Consider the following 22,255-nt stretch of genomic DNA (forward strand, 5'->3'; position numbering starts at 1 on the left):
TTTATTTTGAGTAAAAACTTTTCTAAAATCGATTAAAAGTAGATTGTATATGATGATATAGATTAGTTAGTTCTGACAAACGACAGTAAGCGTTGCTACGCATGCGTTAAGTTTACTGTTTCAACATGGTTGGCAAGTTGACCCTAACAAGTAAGTACAGACAGATTTTAATGTTTAATTCTCAAATTAAAATAATTTGCCGATTCTTCTGTACCTGAAATTATTGGAAAAAATAAAGATACACCGGATACTACTTGTCAAATTATTTTTTTCTTTTAATTCCATGTCTAAAACATTGTTTTTTTGTGCCGAATGTTGCTACTTAGCATAACTTTGCAATGAATGTAGATCTAACCTTTCTCTCTCGCCGTGTCGCGATACGTCTGTTGCTTTTCCCCCCGCCTGCAAAAGCTAGAAATATATAATCATGGAATTTTAAGGATACTCGGACGCGTCATTACCTCATAACCAATCTGTGTCGTCGGACCATCGCTTAAAAACTTCGTCTTGAGGTGTCGATTGCATGGGAATAGCAGTTTCTTTCTTCTCCGAGTCAACATGAAGATGGTTCAACTCGACTCTTAAAAAGTGACAAAACACTTTCTGTTGTTTATAGTGCACAGGTGTATTGAGCTGTTGAAAGACAAATGGGTTTTCTTTCTTGAGAACACCTCACAGCATCTATCGGAAAATATTGGATGCGAAGTGTCGACCCTTCGGTCAGGAAGCCATGATTAACTTACCGGTCAATTTCATCTCGCCTTACAGAATATTAATGGAATATAAGTATGTATAGTGTTCATACTTCCATGGAGGACTTTAGCAAAATCCACGAAGTGTTTCAGCAAAGAGTTCATTTTCTCCTAAACTTAAATGCTGTATATTTCTGTTAATGCAATACCAGTTATGGTAAGAATTCTGCACTACAGTCTTGGAAATATTCAGAATACATAAAAATATGGCATTCCATAAATAGCACCATTGTCTTCTTGCCTGTCTTGGAATATCCAATAACTGTGTCCCGCGCAGTCTCCTAGTAAGTGAACATGTGATGTATCTGGACTGGCACCTTCATTTGACAAGATTCTTGTATGATTTTCCAAAATTTTTTTCTTCAATGAGATATTATTTTGCCAAAGCTCCCCCACCCATCTATGAATATAATATAGAAATCGGTAAAAACCTGTTTGTAGATATTTTGTGCTTATTATCTGATCTGTCGACTCGAACGTACACCAATCAGGACATATTGTGGAAATTATTTTCACCTTGGCGAAAAGGAGTTCGGAATCCGTATTCCATTGAACTACTGATGTAATTGGTACATTTACTATAACTATGTTATTGTGTAAGAAATCTGCTACAGTACAGTGGAAAATCGTATGTAAAAATGGTCATCTGAAAACACACAAGTCATCTTGTTGCAACTATAAGAATAGTTTTTGTTACAAAGAACAAGAAATAAATTATTAGATGATGTGTTTTCCTTTTTATTTATATACTCTTTTTTTTTTTTTACTTGTTTTAGTCATTTTGACTGCGGCCATGCTGGTGCACCACCTTTATTCGAGCAACTCGACCCCGGGACTTATTCTTTTGTAAGCCCAGTACTTATTCTATCGGTCTCTTTTGCCGAACCGCTAAGTGACGGGGACATAAACACACCAGCATCGGTTGTCAAGCAATGCTAGGGGGACAAACACAGACACACACACGCATTTATATATATATATATATATATATATATATATATATATATATATATATACATATATACGACTGGCTTCTTTCAGTTCCCGTCTACCAAATCCACTCACAAGGCTTTGGTCGGCCCGAGGCTATAGTAGAAGACACTTGCCCAAGGTGACACTCAGTGGGACTGAATCCGGAACCATGTGGTTGGTAAACAAGCTACTTACCACAAAGCCACTTCTGCGCCTATATATTATCTATATATATTATCAAAATATTTGCATTATGCAAAACAGGTAAAGTCACTGAAACATGTAAACCCTTAAACAGTTCATAGAAAAATGTGGATTTGGTTACTGCTTTTAATATACCAGTTTGTCTCTTCAACTCGTATTTTGTCATTTCACATTCAATATATCATGTCCACCTTGCCCCTTATTGAAATTTCTGTTTTCTGTCTCTATGTTCCAGTACCCTATACTATTATACTTTTGCCATATACATTGTACCTTCTACTGTGTTATGTGACATGAAATTTTGTTTTGCTACTGAGAAAGACTGCAAGTCTGGAACCATCATTCATTCAGGTTTTTCCTTAGATGCTATGCTATCACTAATCTCTATCCAGTAAACCATCCTATGAACAAATGTTCTTATAAGTACACTTATAAGATTAGTTCAGTTAATGTAAATGGTAAAAAGGTAGTGTTTTCGCTGGAGTACGAAATATTTGTATCTGTGTTCTGTTAACACAAGAACATATTTTGGATTTAGATAAATTGTAAGCCAAAAAAATAATAATAATAATAATAAAAAGATGGGTTCTTATAATTCACTTGCAAAGAACATTGAAGAAATTACAGATTAACCCTTTAGTGTTTAAACTGGCCATATCAGGCCAAAATTGTCTTCCTGTTATATGCTCAAACCAGCCAGCTCTGACCTCTCACACCTACCCTACAAAGTCATTCTAAAAATAAACAGGGACATCGTCAAAATCTCAGTTACAAGATGCTGTACAATTAATTTAAAACAATGTGATTAAACAGGCTTTACATTTGACAGAGTAATCTGAATGTTAAAGGGTTAAAGATATTATTTGTTGAGACAAATTGGTTGTGAGGTCATGGTACCAGACAATAGACATTTCAGTTAATGAATTCAAACCTTATTACTCAAGTTATTGTGTAGTGTTCATGTGTTCATGAACACAATAACTATCATTTGCTTCACTAACACACACAATAATTTTGTCATTTCACATGTTTACAAAGTCAGAAAACAACACAGCTCCCATGACTTTAGGAAACATTTTTTCACGCTAAGAGTTGCAGAAGCATGGAACAAACTGCCGGCATCAGTTGTTAGTTGTCGGAGCACTGCATCCTTCAAAACTTCCATGCTTCCTGAGATTCGCCAACACTACACCTGATTTTCTCCCCTCCATACACACGCAAGCATGTATCTGACTCATACACACACAATAATCAAGCAAAACAAGTCTACTCATACTTTACAAGAAGAGCATTCAGCTTTATAAACACACAACACAGTAAGAGGTACAATGTGTATGGCAAAAGTATAATGGTATAGGGTTCTGAAACACAGAGACAGAAAGCAGAAATTTCAACAAGGAGCAAGATGGACATGATATAAATAATACTGAAATTATTGTATACAGTGCTCAGGTGCACCACAACTTGTCAAAAAGTGTGTATAAAGTATATGCAGTAATGTACAAATGTCAGGAAAGCGAACAGTGTATGAGTCAGATACATGCTTGTGTGTGTATGGAGGGGAGAAAATCAGGTGTAGTGTTGGCGAATTTCAGGAAGCATGGAAGTTTTGAAGGATGCAGTGCTCCGACAACTAACAACTGATGCCAGCAGTCTGTTCCATGCTTCAGCAACTCTCAGCGTGAAAAAATGTTTCCGAAAGTCATAGGAGCTGTGTTGTTTTCTGACTTTGTAAACATGTCCACGGGTGTTAGACGGGTGGAGTTTGAAAAGGTGCTCAGAGTTATTGTTAGTAAGATGGTTAATAATTTTATGGGTGTCTGTGTATATATATATAATACTTGTCAAAAGTGCGTATAAAGTATATGCAGTAATGTACAAAATGTCTGGGAAGCGAACAGTGTATGAGTCAGATACATGCTTGTGTGTGTATGGAGGGGAGAAAATCAGATGTAGTGTTGGCGAATCTCAGGAAGCATGGAAGTTTTGAAGGATGCACTGCTCCAACAACTAATAACTGATGACGGCAGTCTGTTCCATGCTTCAGCAACTCTCAGCATGAAAAAATGTTTCCGAAAGTCATGGGAGCTGTGTTGTTTTCTGACTTTGTAAACATGTGAAATGACAAAATATAAGTTCAAAAGACAAACTGGCATATTAAAACCAGTAACCAAATTCATATAAGCATGGAGAAAATGGGTGTAAAATATTCAGAGAGAGGAGCTATTTAGTCTCAGAAGCAATTCTATTTTTCTCTGCTGCCCATTGTACAGTCTTGTACATTACTTAGTGATTCTTTTGTCGTTACTTCAACAAGTACAGTAGTATCTATACTTCACTGAGGAGGTGTAATAGAACCAAAACATGTCCAGAGGTGTCTCCCATACTTGCTGAAATAATTAAAACAATGTCAGTCATTGATTAATTTTTGCCACATTATTACTCTCAGTTCTTTAATGCTCTTTGCAGCATTAAATATGTTAGCACCAAGTAGCTAATTTACAGTTTGAGAAAAAAAGATAAAACTGCTTTGAGAAAGAATTGAAATATTTTAGACAATGCCTATGTGAAGGAACATGGCATATTGGTTAGGGTGTTGCTTTCACAATTTCAAAATCTTGGTTTCACTCCCCAGACCAAGTGGTGCATTATGTTGTTGAGCAAAACACCGCATGTCGCTCCAGTCCATTCAGCTATCAATGAACGACATTTATATGCCATAGAGACTAGATGACCAGCTCTAATAGTCCCAGGACTCGATAGTAGTGTCCCAATGACTTACTTTACTTTTTATTTACCTAAAGAATAAGTGCCAAGTAAAATCCAAAATTAAATAATTAGCAGGTGATCGGTAATTTTGGAATCCTTTCTTATTGGACACTGTCAACAGCAAAGCAGGAGTAAAATCCGTTTCCAGTTGAACAGGACTAATGACCAATTTAATCAGTAATTCAGATTTTAATCATGTAGCTGTTGTGTCTGATAACTAATGATATTAAATCTCATTGGAAAATAGTGTTGCAAGATTTATTATTGAAATATCTAAATTCATCATCATCGTCCGTTCTCCATGCTAGCATGGGCTGGACGGTTCGACCGGGGATCTGGGAAGCCAGAAGGCTGCACCAGGCTCCAGTCTGATCTGGCAGTGTTTCCACAGCTGGATGCCCTTCCTAACGCCAACCACTCCGTGAGTGTAGTGGGTGCTTTTTACGTGCCACCTGCACAGGTGCCAGGCGAGGCTGGCAACGGCCACGATCAGATTGGTGCATTTTATGTGCCACCGGCCACGATTCGGATGGTGCTTTTTATGTGCAACCAGCACGGAAGCCAGTCAAGGCGGTGCTGGCATCGGCCACAGAGTTTGTTATTAACATAGTTGTTAAGGTACTGGCTGAATTGTCAGTGTCTTGTATCCTATCACTAGCACAGCCTAGTGTTTCTTCTAAGTATACTAAGGTCTTGATTGAGTTCATTTCACTATAAGTAGATATAGTCCCCAAAGTCCATCCCCCCCCCCACCATGGTGGGTGACGCTGGCAACGGGTAGTGTCAGAGCTATGCCGTCGGGAACTTCGGTTCCCGGTAGGGCCACCCAAGGCGGATTGGTCTGACACCGAGTGGTATTAGGGCCAGAACCTGGCAGGCGGGGCTCTGGTGAAAATCCTCAGAGTGTCTGTTTCGGCAACCGGCGGCTCCTCGGTTGTTCTGTCCCTGCGTCTGTGGACAATCTGCGGCAAATAGAATGTCTCCACATGCGGGATTGTTGGGGACCGCTTGTGAAATCCACATATTCCCACGAAACTTCTTCCAAGGAAGAAGCCGACTCAACCCGCCCAGGGTGAATGTCGCCACAAGTACAAGTTAGTAAGTAGATAACCAATAAAATATACAGTTCACTAGTATGGTCAATTGGATATGAGATTATTGTGTAATAGGAAAACACTTTGTTTACTGGTCTTGCTGAGCTCAGAATTCTTTCCCGGGCCCGAAGAAGTTTGTCAATCGCTAAAGCAAAATATTAGAATGGCAGAATGTTAGTGATTGTTATGCTTAGTCTTGTTTTGCACTCTAAACCTTGCCAGAATCCACTTTCCATATATTCCATTCAGTGCAGTAAACACTAATCACTTACTGAGATTATTTCAATCAACTTATGTCATTTCCCATACAAGTCTTTAATGTTAATAATAATAATAATAATGAAATTATTGTATACAATACTCAGGTGCACCACAACTTGTCAGAAAGTGCGTATAAAGTACATGCAGTAATGTCTGGAAAGCGAACAATGTATGAGTCAGATACATGCTTGCGTGTGTATGGAGGGGAGAAAATCAGGTGTAGTGTTGGCGAATCTCAGAAAGCATGGAAGTTTTGAAGGATGCAGTGCTCTAACAACTGATGCCGACAGTTTGTTCCATGCTTCAGCAACTCTCAGCGTGAAAAAATGTTTCCTAAAGTCATGGGAGCTGTGCTGTTTTCTGACTTTGTAGATATGTCCACGGGTGGAGATCATTGCTAGCATTAGGTTCTTTGTGTTGTTAGGCATATCAGAAAGTGAGCTGCCATTATGATGTGGTTGGCAGTAATATTTACAGGTTTTTGCCACGTAATACTAGTGTATAGGTCTCTGAATATGCTACATCTTGTTATTTTTGGTCCTGCTTCTCTGATGCTTACAGTTTGACACTACCCTTTGTATCGCAGTCTTTGAATGTTATTGATTTGGTAAGATCGAGTTGTGTCTATCCTAGTAGATGCGCAGGAGTGGCTGTGTGGTAAGTAGCTTGTTTACCAACCACATGGTTCCGGGTTCAGTCCCACTGCGTGGCACCTTGGGCAAGTGTCTTCTACTATAGCCTCGGGCCGACCAAAGCCTTGTGAGTGGATTTGGTAGACGGAAACTGAAAGAAGCCCGTCGTATATATATATATATATATATATATGCGTTTGTGTTTGTCCCCCTAGCATTGCTTGACAACCGATGCTGGTGTGTTTATGTCCCTGTTACTTAGCGGTTCGGCAAAAGAGACCGATAGAATAAGTACTGGGCTTACAAAAGAATAAGTCCCGGGGTCGAGTTGCTCGATTAAAGGCGGTGCTCCAGCATGGCCGCAGTCAAATGACTGAAACAATTACAAGAGTATATGCTATACTTTGTTGTCATAGTTTCAAAGAAAGAAAGAAAGAAAAGATGCACAAGAATAGAGTCTGCTATAAACCTTGTATTAACATCTCTGTAGCTGTGTGGTTAGAATGCTTGCTTCCCAACCACATGGTTTCAGGTTCAGTCCTGCTGCATGACACCATGGGCAAGTGTCTTCTACTATAGTCTTGGCCAGCCAAAGCTTTGCGAGTGGATTTGGTAGGCAGAAACTGAAAGATGCCCATCATATATACATACATACATATATATGATGGCCGTCCACTCGTGACCGAGGAAGACCATTGCCGACCCTCAGGAACATTGTGCGCTCTAGGACTAACTTATATTTTGCATTTGCTGCTCCATTGGTGGCTCATGAGCCCTGCTATTGACAAGAATACACGACTGCAAACACTGCAGACCAAGCTTTCCCCATTCATTATACAAGCAGTGCACTTTCGCGCAGCTCGCTTAAGTTCTTCATGCTGGATACGTGCTCTCTCAAAAGTGTCGATTCCCTCCTTAACCTGCTTCCTCCATCTGTGGCAATGACAGGCATTGTTCTCCCAGTCAGTGTCCTGCATATCACAGGCCTGTGACTCCCACCCACTGCTTTGACAACCAGTGTTGGTGTGTTTACATTACTATAACTTAGTTTGGGAAAAGAGACCGATGGAATAAGGTACCAGGTTTTAAAAAATAAGTTATGGCGTTGATTTATTTGATAAAAAAATTCTTCATGACTGTGTCCCAGCATGGCCACGGTCTAATGACTGAAACAACTAAAAAATAAAAGTTATTTACTGAATAAACAAAGAACATGTTGGAAGAATTTGCAAGAGATTATAACAGACATTCTGATCACGAATAATATTTTGTTTTTCTTTACTTAAAGTTTGATGTGTGTGCATAAAGTCAGACATTTCCATAACCAGTGAAATTAGGGTGGTGGGGTCCATGTTTGTCACCATTTGAATATCTGGTTAGATTTAAGCGGAAATCTAATTTTTCATCTTGCTGTGAAAGGAACAGCTAGTGATATGCTCTTTACTCTCTTTTACTTGTTTCAGTCATTTGACTGCGGCCATGCTGGAGCACCGCCTTTAGTCGAGCAACTAGACCCCGGGACTTATTCTTTTGTAAGCCCAGTACTTATTCTATCGGTCTCTTTTTGCCGAACCGCTAAGTGACGGGGACATAAACATACCAGCATCGGTTGTCAAGCAATGCCAGTGGGACAAACACACACGCACACACACACACATATATCATCATCATCATTTAGCGTCCGTTTTCCATGCTAGCATGGGTTGGACGGTTCAACTGGGGTCTGTGAAGCTGGAAGGCTTCATCAGGCCCAGTCAGATCTGGCAGTGTTTCTACAGCTGGATGCCCTTCCTAACGCCAATCACTCCGTGAGTGTAGTGGGTGCTTTTTACGTGCCACCCGCACGTATATATATTGTGTATATATATATATATATATATATATATATATATATACATATATACATATATATACAATGGGCTTCTTTCAGTTTCCGTCTACCAAATCCACTCACAAGGCTTTGGTCGGCCCGAGGCTATAGTAGAAGACACTTCTCCAAGGTGCCACGCAGTGGGACTGAACCCGGAACCATGTGGCTGGTAAGCAAGCTACTTACCACACAGCCACTCCTGTGCCTATATATTTGGAATTCAAAAATAATTTGTTTTAGAAAATATGCTACCTGATTAAAACTGCACAGAAGCTTTAGAAGACAAGCTATTTAAACAACCCCAGTTCATGTTTGAAGTTTTCATGGTCCTGTATTCCTTATCAGGTGCAGCCTGTTTTTCCAGCTTAGGGGTTGTAAAGCTCTGCAGTCTCCTTGCTTTTTCTGGAGCTTAACCCTGTATTTGAGGTGTATGTGGCTGAGATATCACCTCTTTCTGAATGAAATGCCAATCTGTCACAGGATTAACCTCGTTAGCTAACGCTAAAGCTCATTTACAACTGAATGGACTGGAACAACATGAAATGAAATTTCTTGCTCAAGAACACAATGCAGCCCCCAATCCAGTGTCAAGGACACATGCCTTCACTTACAGAATCTACCTGATGTATTTTTAATGGCACCAGTACTTGAGAGGCAACTCTGTGTCCTTGACACAACTAAAAGACCTTGCATCTCTGCTCACTCGCCAGCCTCTTTACAGAGTGAGAAGCATGAGTGATAGTATCATCATCATTTAACGCCCGTTCTCCATGCTAGCATGTTTTGGACGGTTCGACCGAGGATCTGGGAAGCCAGAAGGCTGCACCAGTCTCCAGTCTGATCTGGCTGTGTTTCTACAGCTGGATGCCCTTCCTAACGCCAACCACTCCGTGAGTGTAGAGGGTGCTTTTTACGTGCCACTGGCACAGGTGCCAGGCGAGGCTGGCAATGGCCACAATCAGATTGGCGCATTTTACATGCCAGTTAAGGCGGCGCTGGCATCAGCCATGATTCACATGGTGCTTTTTACATGCCACCGGCACGGTAGCCAGTCTCGGCGGCGCTGGCATCGGCCACGTTCAGATGGTGCTTTTTACGTGCCACCGGCACAGGGATCACAACTGCAGTTTCCATTGATTTTGATGTTGGTGTACTTGACTCAATGGATCTCCTCAAGCACAGGGTCGAAATGGTATAATGATGAGAGGGATGTATGAAAGGAGCACTCAGTATTCTGAGATGACAGATGGATGAAAGAAACTGATGTGGTCTAGGGGATAGTTTAACCCTTTCGTTATTGGATAGTTTAACCCTTTCGTTATTGTATTTATTTTGGGATGTTCTGTGTTTCTTTCAATTACTTTAAATATAACAAAGAATTTAGTAAAATATCTTAGTTATCATTCAGCTAGTGTCACGAATGACCATGGGATTGCACCCAGAAAGTTACACTCCGAAGCACAAGTCCGGGCAAAGTTGATTGAGGAAGGCCAGCAGTCGCCCATGCGCACCAGCCTTCCCTCTCCACACCACTGATGTTACCCAAGGGAAAGGCATCGGCCGATACAGCTTGGCACCAGTGAAGCCGCAACTCATTTCTACAGCTAATTAAACTGGAGCAACGTGAAATAAAGTCTTCTTGCTCAAGAACGCAACACACAGCCCGGTCCGGGAATCGAACTCACAACCTCACGATTGTAGGCTCTGCGCTCTAACCGCTGATCCATGCGCCTTCACAAAAGAGTGAGATAAGCTAATGCTAATTTCATAATCGTAATATTACTATACAGGCACACCATTTTATTGGTTATTGTAATATTGTAATATAGGCATCCTATCTAACTTATATTATCAAAAAAATATAACAACCATTGGGGATATATTTAGTGATGTCTGTAATTTATGGACACCTGAAGCCAGTATGCTCCGATGGATGTGTAATGTCAGTGTACATACTCGACAGAGCGTTAGCACCTTGAGAGAAATGTTGTACCTAAGAGGCATCAGTTGTGGTGTGCAAGAGAGACGATTGCGCTGGTATGGTCATGTGGCGAGAATGGATGAAGATAGGTGTGTGAGAAAGTGCCAATCCTTAGCAGTTGAGGGAACCCGTGGAAGAGGTAGACCCAGGAAAACCTGGGACGAGGTGGTGAAGCACGACCTTCGAACTTTAGGCCTCACTGAGGAAATGACCAGCGACCGAGACCTTTGGAAATATTCTGTACGTGAGAAGACCAGGCAGGACAAGTGAGCCCAGCCCACTTATGAATGCCTTTCCTCCCTTGGACACAAAGACCTGTTGAGGCAAGCGAAGTCGATGTGGCGAGAATGGATGAAGATAGGTGTGTGAGAAAGTGCCAATCCTTAGCAGTTGAGGGAACCCGTGGAAGAGGTAGACCCAGGAAAACCTGGGACGAGGTGGTGAAGCACGACCTTCGAACTTTAGGCCTCACTGAGGAAATGACCAGCGACCGAGACCTTTGGAAATATTCTGTACGTGAGAAGACAGGCAGGACAAGTGAGCCCAGCCCACTTATGAATGCCTTTCCTCCCTTGGACACAAAGACCTGTTGAGGCAAGCGAAGTCGATGTGGCGAGAATGGATGAAGATAGGTGTGTGAGAAAGTGCCAATCCTTAGCAGTTGAGGGAACCCGTGGAAGAGGTAGACCCAGGAAAACCTGGGACGAGGTGGTGAAGCACGACCTTCGAACTTTAGGCCTCACTGAGGAAATGACCAGCGACCGAGACCTTTGGAAATATTCTGTACGTGAGAAGACCAGGCAGGACAAGTGAGCCCAGCCCACTTATGAATGCCTTTCCTCCCTTGGACACAAAGTCCTGTTGAGGCAAGCGAAGTCGATATAGAACCTCATCCGACGACAGGCACCCATGCCAACCCCCCTTGCTTGCGAAGACATGTGGGGCAAGCGAAATCGAAATCGAAGTCAAAATCGAATTGAACCAGCCAGGATCCCTGGTCTGGTGGTACGTAAAAAGCACTATCCGACTCGTGGCCGATGCCAGCGCCGCCTCCACTGGCTTCTGTGCCGGTGGCACGTAAAATACACCAATCTGACCGTACGACAGGCACCCATGCCAACCCCCTTGCTTGCGAAGACATGTTGGGGCAAGCGAAATCGAATTGAACCAGCCAGGTTCCCTGGTCTGGTGGTACGTAAAAAGCACTATCCGACTCGTGGCCGATGCCAGCGCCGCCTCCACTGGCTTCTGTGCCGGTGGCACGTAAAATACACCAATCTGACCGTACAACAGGCACCAATGCCAACCACCTTGCTTGCGAAGACATGTTGGGGCAAGCGAAATCGAAATCGAATTGAACCAGCCAGGATCCCTGGTCTGGTGGTACGTAAAAAGCACCATCCGACTCGTGGCCGATGCCAGCACCGCCTCGTCTGAAAGAAGCCTGTCGTATATATGTATATATATATGTGCGTGTGTGTTTGTGTTTGTCCCCCTAACATTGCTTGACAACCGATACTGGTGTGTTTAGGTCCCCGTCACTTAGCGGTTCGGCAAAAGAGACCGATAGAATAAGAACTGGACTTACAAAGAATGAGTCCCGGGGTCGATTTGCTCGACTAAAGGCAGTGCTCCAGCATGGCCGCAGTCAAATGACTGAAACAAGTAAAAGTGTAAAAGTGACATATATTTGCCATTTAAATATGGTTAACCCCTAAGGGTGGATGCTACTGTAGTTTGTAGCTCCAGGAGGACACCTCTTCCAGCTGGCTATAGACACACTTTCTGTGCCCTATCAGTATTTGCAAAGGGAAGCCATCCTTCCCGTCTTCAACTTATGATACACACGGACTCTAGTTTCTGGGTATTGACCCATCATCGGCGTGTGACAATCACAGTTGTCGATGAAAAGTAGGTTCCCTTCGCAAACACATATACCTTTTTCCAGTATCGATTGACACTGATATCGAAAAAGTGTAATCAAGCAATAATAAATCTCAGATAGGCAGGATATTTGATGCTGTTTTTATGACTGGATGCCCTTCCTGGTGCCGACCCTTTTAGTCACCTCTTATTACACGGAGAAACGATTTACCTGTTCTAAAAACGTGATATACAGGATAAAATGGTAAAGACTTCCTTCGGTCATGAATGGCCATGGGATTGCACCTAGAAAGTTCCCTTCTGAAGGCACAAGTCCAGTCAAGGTTGTTTATGGAGGACCAGCAGTCACCCATGCATACCAGCCTCCCCTCTATGCCACCAATGTTGTCCTAGGGAAAGGCAAAGGCTGAAAAGCTTGGCACCAGTGACATCGCAACTCATTTGTACATGTGAGTGAAGATGGAGCAACATGAAATAAAGTGTCTTGCTCAAGAACACAATACACAGACTATCCAGAAGTATCCATGTGGCTGTGTGTTAAGAAGCTTGCTTCCCAATCACATGGTTCTGGGTTCAGTCTCACAGAGTGGTACTTCGGGCAAATGTCTTCTTCTGTAGCCTCAGGCCGACCAAAGCCTTGTGAATGTATTTGGTAGATGGAAACTGAAAGAAGCCCATCTTATATACGTACATATCTATGCATGTGTATCTTTGTGTCTGTGCTTCTCTCCCCACCTACAGCTTGACAGCTGGTGTTAGTGTGTTTACGTTCCAGTAACTTAGCAGTTCAAAGAAAGAAACTGCTAAAATAGATACCAGGCTTAAGAAAAGGTCCTGGTCTCGATTTGCTCGACTAAAACTCTTTAAGGCGGTACCCCAGCATGGCCGCAGTTAAATGATTGAAATAAGTAAAAGAAATAAAAGAAAAGAAAGACTAGTCCAGGAATGGAACTCACTACCTCATGATTGTGAGCCTGATGCCCTAACCACTGAGCCATGTGTCTTCGTGAATGTACATTATATATACACTTTTTAGTAGTTTCAGTGATTGCTTGGTAGCAATATCAGATCATCATCATCGTTTAACGTCCGCTTTCCATGCTAGCATGGGTTGGACGGTTCGACCAGGGTCTGGGAAGCCAGAAGGCTGCACCAGGCTCCAGTCTGATCTGGCAGTGTTTCTACTGCTTGATGCCCTTCCTAATGCGAACCACTCCGTGAGTGTAGTGGGTGCTTTTTACGTGCCACCGGCAGTTACATATTAATCTTTACTGAATCACTAAATCATGTTTTTGATATAAATGGTCACAGTTCAGTACACATGAGCACAGACACTGATACATAGATACAACTTAATCTGTAGCATGGTTTAACATCTTGAGAACCTTTTAACAATGTCCATTCTGTGGCAAGCTTCCAAGCCAAATCTCCAGTTTGTAGGTAACTTTCTCCAACCTCCAGCAATTCTCAGACGGCCCTGCAAAGTGCCACAGGTACTGCTTTCCCTCCAGAATAGAAAAATCGCACACACACACACACACATACACAGATCAAACGATCAAATTCCAGTGGATTGAGGGACAAAATATTTATTCCATATGTTGATAGGTGTTCTGTAATCTGTATCCAATTAAATCATCAGCACAAAAGAATCCAACACACTTTGCTGTTGGTGATGTAACTGGACTCAGATTATGAAACAGCTGTCGATATATGGGATAAATATTTTATCTCCCACTTCTCTGAAATTTAATTAATTAATTAATTTTTATATACTCTCCATTACTGTCATCTTGATAGGCATACACCCTGTGGAGAGCTTGCCATGAGTTATATTTGATCCTTTGAATCCTTATTCCTGCTCTATGTGTATTTGTGTGTGTATATTATAGGATTCCATGCAGTTTCCATTTATTAAATTCCCCTCAAATCATCGGTCAGTTCTAGCTACTGTAGAAGTATCTAAGGTGGTGTACAGAGGAATCCCCCACAGCCAGACATGTTTTTGCAGAATACTGGAAATGACTGATACTGCTTGTATGATAGTGACACTCATTTACAACTCTCTCTCTCTCTCTCTCTCTTTTACGCTTTTACTTGTTTCAGTCATTTGACTGCGGCCATGCTGGAGCACCGCCTTTAGTCGAGCAAATCGACCCCAGGACTTATTCTTTGTAAGCCCAGTAATTATTCTATCGGTCTCTTTTGCCGAACCGCTAAGTGACGGGGACGTAAACACACCAGCATCGGTTGTCAAGCAATGCTAGAGGGACAAACACTGACACACAAACATATACACACACACACATATATATATATATATATATATATACGACAGGCTTCTTTCAGTTTCCGTCTACTAAATCCACTCACAAGGCTTTGGTCAGCCCGAGGCTATAGCATAAGACACTTGCCCAAAATGCCACGCAGTGGGACTGAACCCAGAACCATGTGGTTGCTTTGCAAGCTTCTTACCGCACAGCCACTCCTGCGCCTAACTGTCATGCGATATCATCTGTCAAATCCAATCGATGCTTTGGTCAGCCCAAGGCTTTAGCACAAGTGTGATACACAAGATGTCACACAGTGGGACTGAACCCAAAGCCACATAACTAGGAAACCAACTTCTTAATTATACACACTGTTCTTTGACTAGCCTCAGTCATTAGACTGGTTGTACTAGGGTACCTCCTTCTTGAACAAAGTCAGTCAGTCAAGGCGGCGCTGGCATCGGCCATGCACCATCCGAATCGTGACCGATGCCAGCGCCGCCTTGACTGGCTTCCGTGCCTGTGGAACATAAAATGCACCAATCCGATCGTGGCCGTTGCCAGCCTCGCCTGGCACCTGTGCCGGTGGCATGTAAAAAGCACCCAAAACACTCACGGAGTGGTTGGCGTTAGGAAGGGCATCCAGCTGTAGAAACACTGCCAGATCAGACTGGAGCCTGGTGCAGCCTCCTGGCTTCCCAGATCCCCGGTCGAACCGTCCAACCCATGCTAGCATGGAGAACGGACGTTAAACGATGATGATGATGATGAGTTCAATGAGGATGAAAGGTGAAAGGTAACATGAATCTGGGTAGCTTCTTGAACTGAGGACACAAAGAGACAAGCAAATATTCCAAGGTATTTTATCTGATTCTCTAACAATTCAATCTCCACCTGACATAAATACTTTATTAATTTCTGGTTTTCTTCTTTTACAGAGTGAAAAACAAACAAAATTTGGTTTTCAAAATGGAAGATCATGATGTAGTGTGCCACAAGTGTGGGATACGGGTACGTCCACCGGCACTTATTATAACTTATTCCTATTCTTCGAGTGAGAAAATCAGACGAAGGACCATGCCTCTGCGCTTTTTCAATGCTAAATCCAAAATAGAGACCATCTCCGAAGAACTGCTGAACAACCCACGCCATCAAAAGTTTGTCAAAAAACTTCCCCGCACACAGCTCGAGAACTTACTCAATATGCTAAAAGACTGCTTGAACGGTTCCACAATCAAAGAGTATGTTCAGAGAAAGCAATTGGAAAAGCGTTTATTAGTTAACCCCGACGAAGACTTAAACAAGCTTGGGGACGAAGATCTGAACGCGAGGAAAGCCATCATGGAGAAACTTTTTGAGAAGAACGCAACAAAGCCAACAGACAAAGATTTCATCTACGATATTCAGATCGAATATAGCAACTCGGATGCTGAGCCCTGTAGCTGGGACTGCATATATGATGCCGACGCTATATCCGTTATCGTAGGAACTGATGATAAACGCAACGGAAGTGACGATGAATTCGGGGGTGGTAGCGGAGGAAGCGGTGGTGGTGGTCGTGACATCAAAAAGCACGACGGCGATGATGTTGTCAATTACGATACTGGTGATGATGATTATGATCTCGATGATGAAGATGACCACGACGACGATAAGGACGAGGATTCTGCAGCCAATGCTGATGATGAAGCTTAAACTTTATATGTTATTGCAAGCAAGTCAATAGGCATGGGTGTTTTTTTTTTATTTTGTTTATCTCGTCTTTTTTGTATACTATTGTAAATGTAAAAAAAAAAAAAACATCAATTATTTACAAGGAAAAGAAAAGAAAAAATACAATATATTTATTTCGAAGTATGCCTTGATGTTGTTGTATATTAATTTTTTTTTTTTTTGCAGTTTTTTTACTTTAAAAAATTTTTTTTTATTTTAAACTCTTTAGTGCCACCTGACTAGCACCTGTGCCATCATCATCATCATCATCATCGTTTAATATCCGTTCTCCATGCTAGCATGGGTTGGACGGTTCGACCGGGGATCTGAGAAGCCAGAAGGCTGCACCAGGCTCCAGTTTTATCTGGCAGTGTTTCTACAGCTGGATGCCCTTCCTAACGCCAACCACTCCATGAGTGTAGTGGGTGCTTTTTACGTACCACCAGACCAGGGATCCTGGCTGGTTCAATTCGATTTCGATTTCCCCAACATGTCTTCGCAAGCAAGGGGGTTGGCATGTGGCACGTAAAAAGCACCATTCGAGTGTGACCAATGCCTATTTCTTTATTACCCACAAGGGGCTAAACATAGAAGGGACAAACAAAGGCAGACATAGGTATTAAGTCGATTACATCGACCCCAGTGCATAACTGGTACTTAATTTATCGACCCCGAAAGGATGAAAGGCAAAGTTGACCTCGGCGGAATTTGAACTCACAACGTAACGACAGACGAAATACGCCTACGCATTTCGCCCGGCATGCTAACGTTTCTGCCAGTGGCACCTTTGCCGGTGGCATGTAAAAAGCACCATTCAAGTGTGACCAATGCCAGTGCTGCCTGACTGGCACCTGTGCCGGTGACACGTAAAACGCACCATTTGAACATGGTTGATACCAGTGCCACCTGACTGGCACCCGTGCCAGTGGCACATAAAAGGTATCTAGCTGTGGAAACCTTGCCGAATCAGATTGGAGTCTGATGCAGTCTCTCAGCTTGCCAATCCGCAGTCAAACCGTCCAACCCATGCCAGCATGGAAAACGGATGTTAAACAATGATGATGAAGATGATTGTCACTATATTTCTCTTGAAGTACACTGCCATTGTTTTAATTAATCTCGAAAATAAGGAAGAATTCAGTAAAACAACATTGACATTATTAAGCTGGTGTTTGCAACATTGCTGATGCTGAGACCCCCTACGGTCATGACTGACCATGGGATTGCACCTAGAAAGTTACCCTCCCAGGCACAAGTCCAGGCAAGGTTGTTTATGTAAGACCAGCAGTCGCCCATGCATACTGGCCTCCCCTCTCCACACCACTGATGTTATCCAAGAGAACAGCAAAGGGGCCGATACAACTTGGCACCTGTGAGATCGCAACTCATTTCTACAGCTGAGTGAACTGGAGCAACGTGAAATAAAGTGTCTTGCTCAAGAACACAACACGCAGCCCCGTCCGGGATTTGAACTCACAACCTCACGATCGTAAGCTCGACGCTCTAACCACTGAACCACGCGCCTTCACATTAACATGAAATTTTGATGGACAGTTTCGATTAAGATTACATTAGCTCTTTAACATTTAAACCAGCCATTTCTGTCCAAAATACTCTACCTGTTTTACGTTCAAACTGGCCAGATCTGACCTTTCACCCCAGCCCTACAATATCATTCTAAACTTAGCAGTTACCTCTTCAAAATGTCAGTGCTGTTAGCAGGTGACCGCCATCAAACCCTACCAGTGATCTGTAAAGAAATAAAAATCAATGAACTCCATCATTGCCTTATGAAAACAAGACATTTGTACTACAGAGCCAGGGCCGGTATCGAAAGGGTTAACTATGTCCATTCTGTTGCAAGCTTCCAAGCCAAATCTCCAGTTTGAAGGTAACATTCTCCGACCTCCAGCAATGGCCATGATCGGTTGGTGCTTTTTATGTGCCACCGGCAGTTACATATTAATCTCTACTGAATCACTAAATCCTGTTTTTGATATAAATGGTCACAGTTCAGTACACATAAGCACAGACACTGAGACATAGATACAACTTAATCTGTAGCATGGTTTAACATCTTGAGAACCTTTTAACAATGTCCATTCTGTGGCAAGCTTCCAAGCCAAATCTCCAGTTTGTAGGTAACTTTCTCCGACCTCCAGCAATTCTCAGACGGCCCTGCAAAGTGCCACAGGTACTGCTTTCCCTCCAGAATAGAAAAATCACACACACACAGATCAAATGATCAGATTCCAGTAGATTGAGGGATAAAATATTTATTCCATATGTTGATAGGTGTTCTGTAATCTGCATCCAATTACATCACCTGCACAAAAGCATCCAACACACATTAGTGTTGGTGCTGTAACTGGGCGCATATTATGAAACAGCTGTCGATATATGGGATAAATATTTTAAACTTTTTAGCATTTAAACTGGCCATATCCAGCCAAAATATTCTCCCTGTTTTGTGTTCATCTAGCCAGATCCAACCTCTCACACCTACCCTATAATGTTAGTCTATAAGATATATTACAGCGTAGGAGTGGCTGTGTGGTAAGTAGCCTGCTTACCAACCACATGGTTCCGGGTTCATTCCCACTGCGTGGCATCTTGGGCAAGTGTCTTTTACTATAACCTCGGGCCGACCAAAGCCTTGTGAGTGGATTTGGTAGACAGAAACTGAAAGAAGCCCATCGTATATATGTATATATATATGTATGTGTGTGTATATGTTTGTATGTCTGTGTTTGTCCCCCCAACATCGCTTGACAACCGATGCTGGTGTGTTTACATCCCCCATAACTTAGCAGTTCGGCAAAAGAGACCGATAGAATAAGTACTAGGCTTACAAAGAATAAGTCCTGGGGTCGATATGCTCGACTAAAGGCGGTGCTCCAGCATGGCCACAGTCAAATGACTGAAACAAGTAGAAGAGTAAAAAAAGAGTATGATATAGTCAACAAGGTTACAAGATAATGCAGGATGAATTCAAATCAGTGTGAATAAGCATTACTTTTGACAATGATCTGAATGCTAAAGGGTCAAATCATCAGACTGGACCAAAATGAACCCTTAAGACAGTGCTTTTCAAACTTTTTGCTGGTGCGGAACCCTAAGGAAACATTCCACTGGCTTGAGGAACCCCTGCAGTGGAGAAGGCTAGCCACTGGATTTGGCTAAAAAGAGACGATGAGCGATGGCTAGAAGTATATTGAGTTCTTCATAACCAGCTGATCTAGCAAACGGGGCCTCATATCAGTGAGGGGGGGCCCGGTGCACATTGATGCCCTCGAGAGGTAGGCCCCGAAACGGCGCGCATTCTCTCCTGATGACCCCATACACTAGCTAGCTTCCGGTATACGGAGCTTTTAACTGGTAGCACTTGCATGTGCAAGTTGTTTGCAAGACATCTAAGATTGTCTTATGCACACATATCTGCACAGGAGAATTAAAAATTACTGTCGATTTTAGCGTTTTTGTAACTTCTTGCGGAACCTCTGGACTGTACTGGCGGAATCCTAATGTTCCGCGAAACCCTGGTTGAAAACCACTGCCTTAAGGGTTAATCCATCAACTGAAATGCTCATTTGACCACATTGCTTCAAATCAATTTTATATTATCTCATGATTTTGACGATGTGATAGTCTATGTTTAGAATGACATTGTAGGGTAGGTGTGAGAGACCAGTTTGAACATGAAACAGATATTTGGGACAGATGGGCTAAATGGATGCCCAGAAGATGACCATCAAGGAGAAGAAGGGTCTGGTGACTTAAAGATCCTGCAAATGGACAGAGATTTAGAGTCATATTACTCGAAGCCTTTGACAAAATAGAAGGGGATATAGCTTCACATGGTATAGAAGACAACTGGAGGTTCCTACAGGACAACCTGCTAAGGGCCACTGACCAGATCTGTGGATGGTGCAAAGTCCCCTCCCGACCCAAAATAACGTGGTGGTGGAACAATGTTGTTTACAGGGCTATTAGACAAAAGAAACAGGCTTGAAAGAACGGTGGTAGCAGGGAAGTGTATCAGACTGCCAGAAGGGAAGCTAGGAGGCAGGTATATTTAGCCAGAGGGGAAGCAGATAAGAAAAAAATTGCCAATGTTCTGTGCCGTGAGGATGAAAGACTTGAGGTATTTTGTGTTGCAAGACAGTGTGTCAGAGAGAATCGTGATGTGGTAGGAGGGAAATGTGTTCGCATGGATGATGGCTCACTTGCACTGAATGAGGATGCAAAGAGAGAGGTTTGGAGACGCCACTATGAAAGGTTGCTGAATAAAGAAAATGGATGGGATAAAGAGAGTCTGCCGAACGTCGACCCAACAGAGAGACCAGCTATCCGAGTTGACAGTTCATTGGTAGTTAAGGCAATTAAAAGCATGAAGACAGGGAAAGTCCCAGGCCCATCAGGAATTACTGCAGAGATGCTCGAAATATCTGGCAGTGTCGGCTATAGCCTAGTCACCCGTATAGTTAACCAGGTGATACACGAAGGAGTCATACCCAATGACTGGTGTAGCTGCATAATAGTCAACTGGTACAAAGGTAAGAGGTATCAAGCTGTTGGATCAGATAATGAAGGTTATGGAGAGGGTCATAGCCCAACTGATTAGGGAGAGAGTCAGCTTGGATGAGATGCAGTTTGGTTTTGTGCCAGGGAAAAGCGCCACTGATGTCATATTTCTGGTAAGACCGCTGCAGGAGAAATACCTAGCCAAAGATAAGCCCCTGTACCTGGCTTTTGTTGACATGGAGAAAGCCTTTGACAGGGTCCACCGATCCCTTATCTGGTGGTCAATGAGGAAACTAGAGATAGATGAATGGTTAGTGAGAGCTGTGCAAGCCATGTACAGGGATGCTGTAAGTAAGGTGAGGGTTGGCAACGAGTACATTAAAGAATTCAGGGTAGACGTTGGGGCCCACCAAGGCTCAGTCCTCAGCCCCCTCCTATTTATCATAGTCCTCCAAGCAATAACGGAGGAATTTAAGACAGGATGCCCCTGGGAGCTACTCTGTGCTGATGACCTTGCTCTAATTGCTGAGTCACTATCAGAACTAGAGGCGAAGTTTCAAGTGTGGAAACAAGGATTAGAATCGAAGGGCCTTAGAATCAACCTAGCTAAAACCAAAGTCCTAATATGTAGGAAGGCAGGCAAACCACAAATCCCTTCAGGTAGATGGCCCTGCTCAATCTGTAGTAGAGGTGTAGGTAGAAGCTCTATAAGATGCACCCAGTGTAAGCTATGGACACATAAGAGGTGCAGTAATATCAAAGGGAGGCTAACGGGGAAGATAGTTTTTGCATGTGGCAGATGCTCAGGAACAATAAACACTGAAAATGTGCAGAGAACAACTTCCACCACATTCCAGGGAGAGAAACTAGAATTGGTTGATAGCTTCTGTTATTTAGGGGACCAAGTCAGTAGCGGAGGTGGGTGCGCTGAAAGTGTAGCTGCTAGAATAAGAAAAGCTTGGGTAAAGTTCAGAGAGCTCTTACCTCTGCTGGCGACAAAAGGCCTCTCGCTCAGAGTAAAAGGTAGACTGTATGATGCTTGTGTATGAACAGCCATGCTATATGGCAGTGAAACATCGGCTGTGACTGCTGAGGACATGCGTAAGCTCGTGAAGAATGAAGCCAGCATGATCCGATGGATGTGTAATGTCTGTCCAAACTCGACAGAGTGTAGGTACCTTGAGAGAAATGTTGGACCTAAGAAGCATCCAACCTGGGTTCTCATTCGTAAGGTATTTCTCGATGTTGTTGTTGTTATTATTATTATTCAGGTCACTGCCTGGAATCGAAGTCAGAATCTTGGGGTTTGTAGCACGTGTTCTTAACCAC

General features: G+C 42.7%; 1 protein-coding gene across 2 annotated transcripts; it reads left to right on the plus strand.

Moving 5' to 3' along the window:
- Positions 1 to 43: 43 nt before the first annotated feature.
- On the plus strand, positions 44 to 16,474 carry LOC115222234 (centrosomal protein of 19 kDa). Of its 2 annotated transcripts, none has more exons than XM_029792393.2 (2): positions 44 to 150; positions 15,628 to 16,474. In XM_029792393.2, exon 2 carries the CDS (start codon positions 15,659 to 15,661, stop codon positions 16,382 to 16,384), a length of 726 nt encoding a protein of 241 aa, XP_029648253.1. In that variant the 5' UTR covers positions 44 to 150; positions 15,628 to 15,658; the 3' UTR covers positions 16,385 to 16,474. The 2 variants fall into 2 exon arrangements, with proteins under 2 accessions (XP_029648253.1, XP_036367351.1); XM_036511458.1 differs by lacking the exon at positions 44 to 150 and adding an exon at positions 15,430 to 15,547.
- Positions 16,475 to 22,255: the final 5,781 nt, after the last annotated feature.

The sequence above is a fragment of the Octopus sinensis genome, linkage group LG19 (genome assembly GCF_006345805.1).
Source record: "Octopus sinensis linkage group LG19, ASM634580v1, whole genome shotgun sequence".
Taxonomy (NCBI): Eukaryota; Metazoa; Mollusca; class Cephalopoda; order Octopoda; family Octopodidae; genus Octopus; species Octopus sinensis.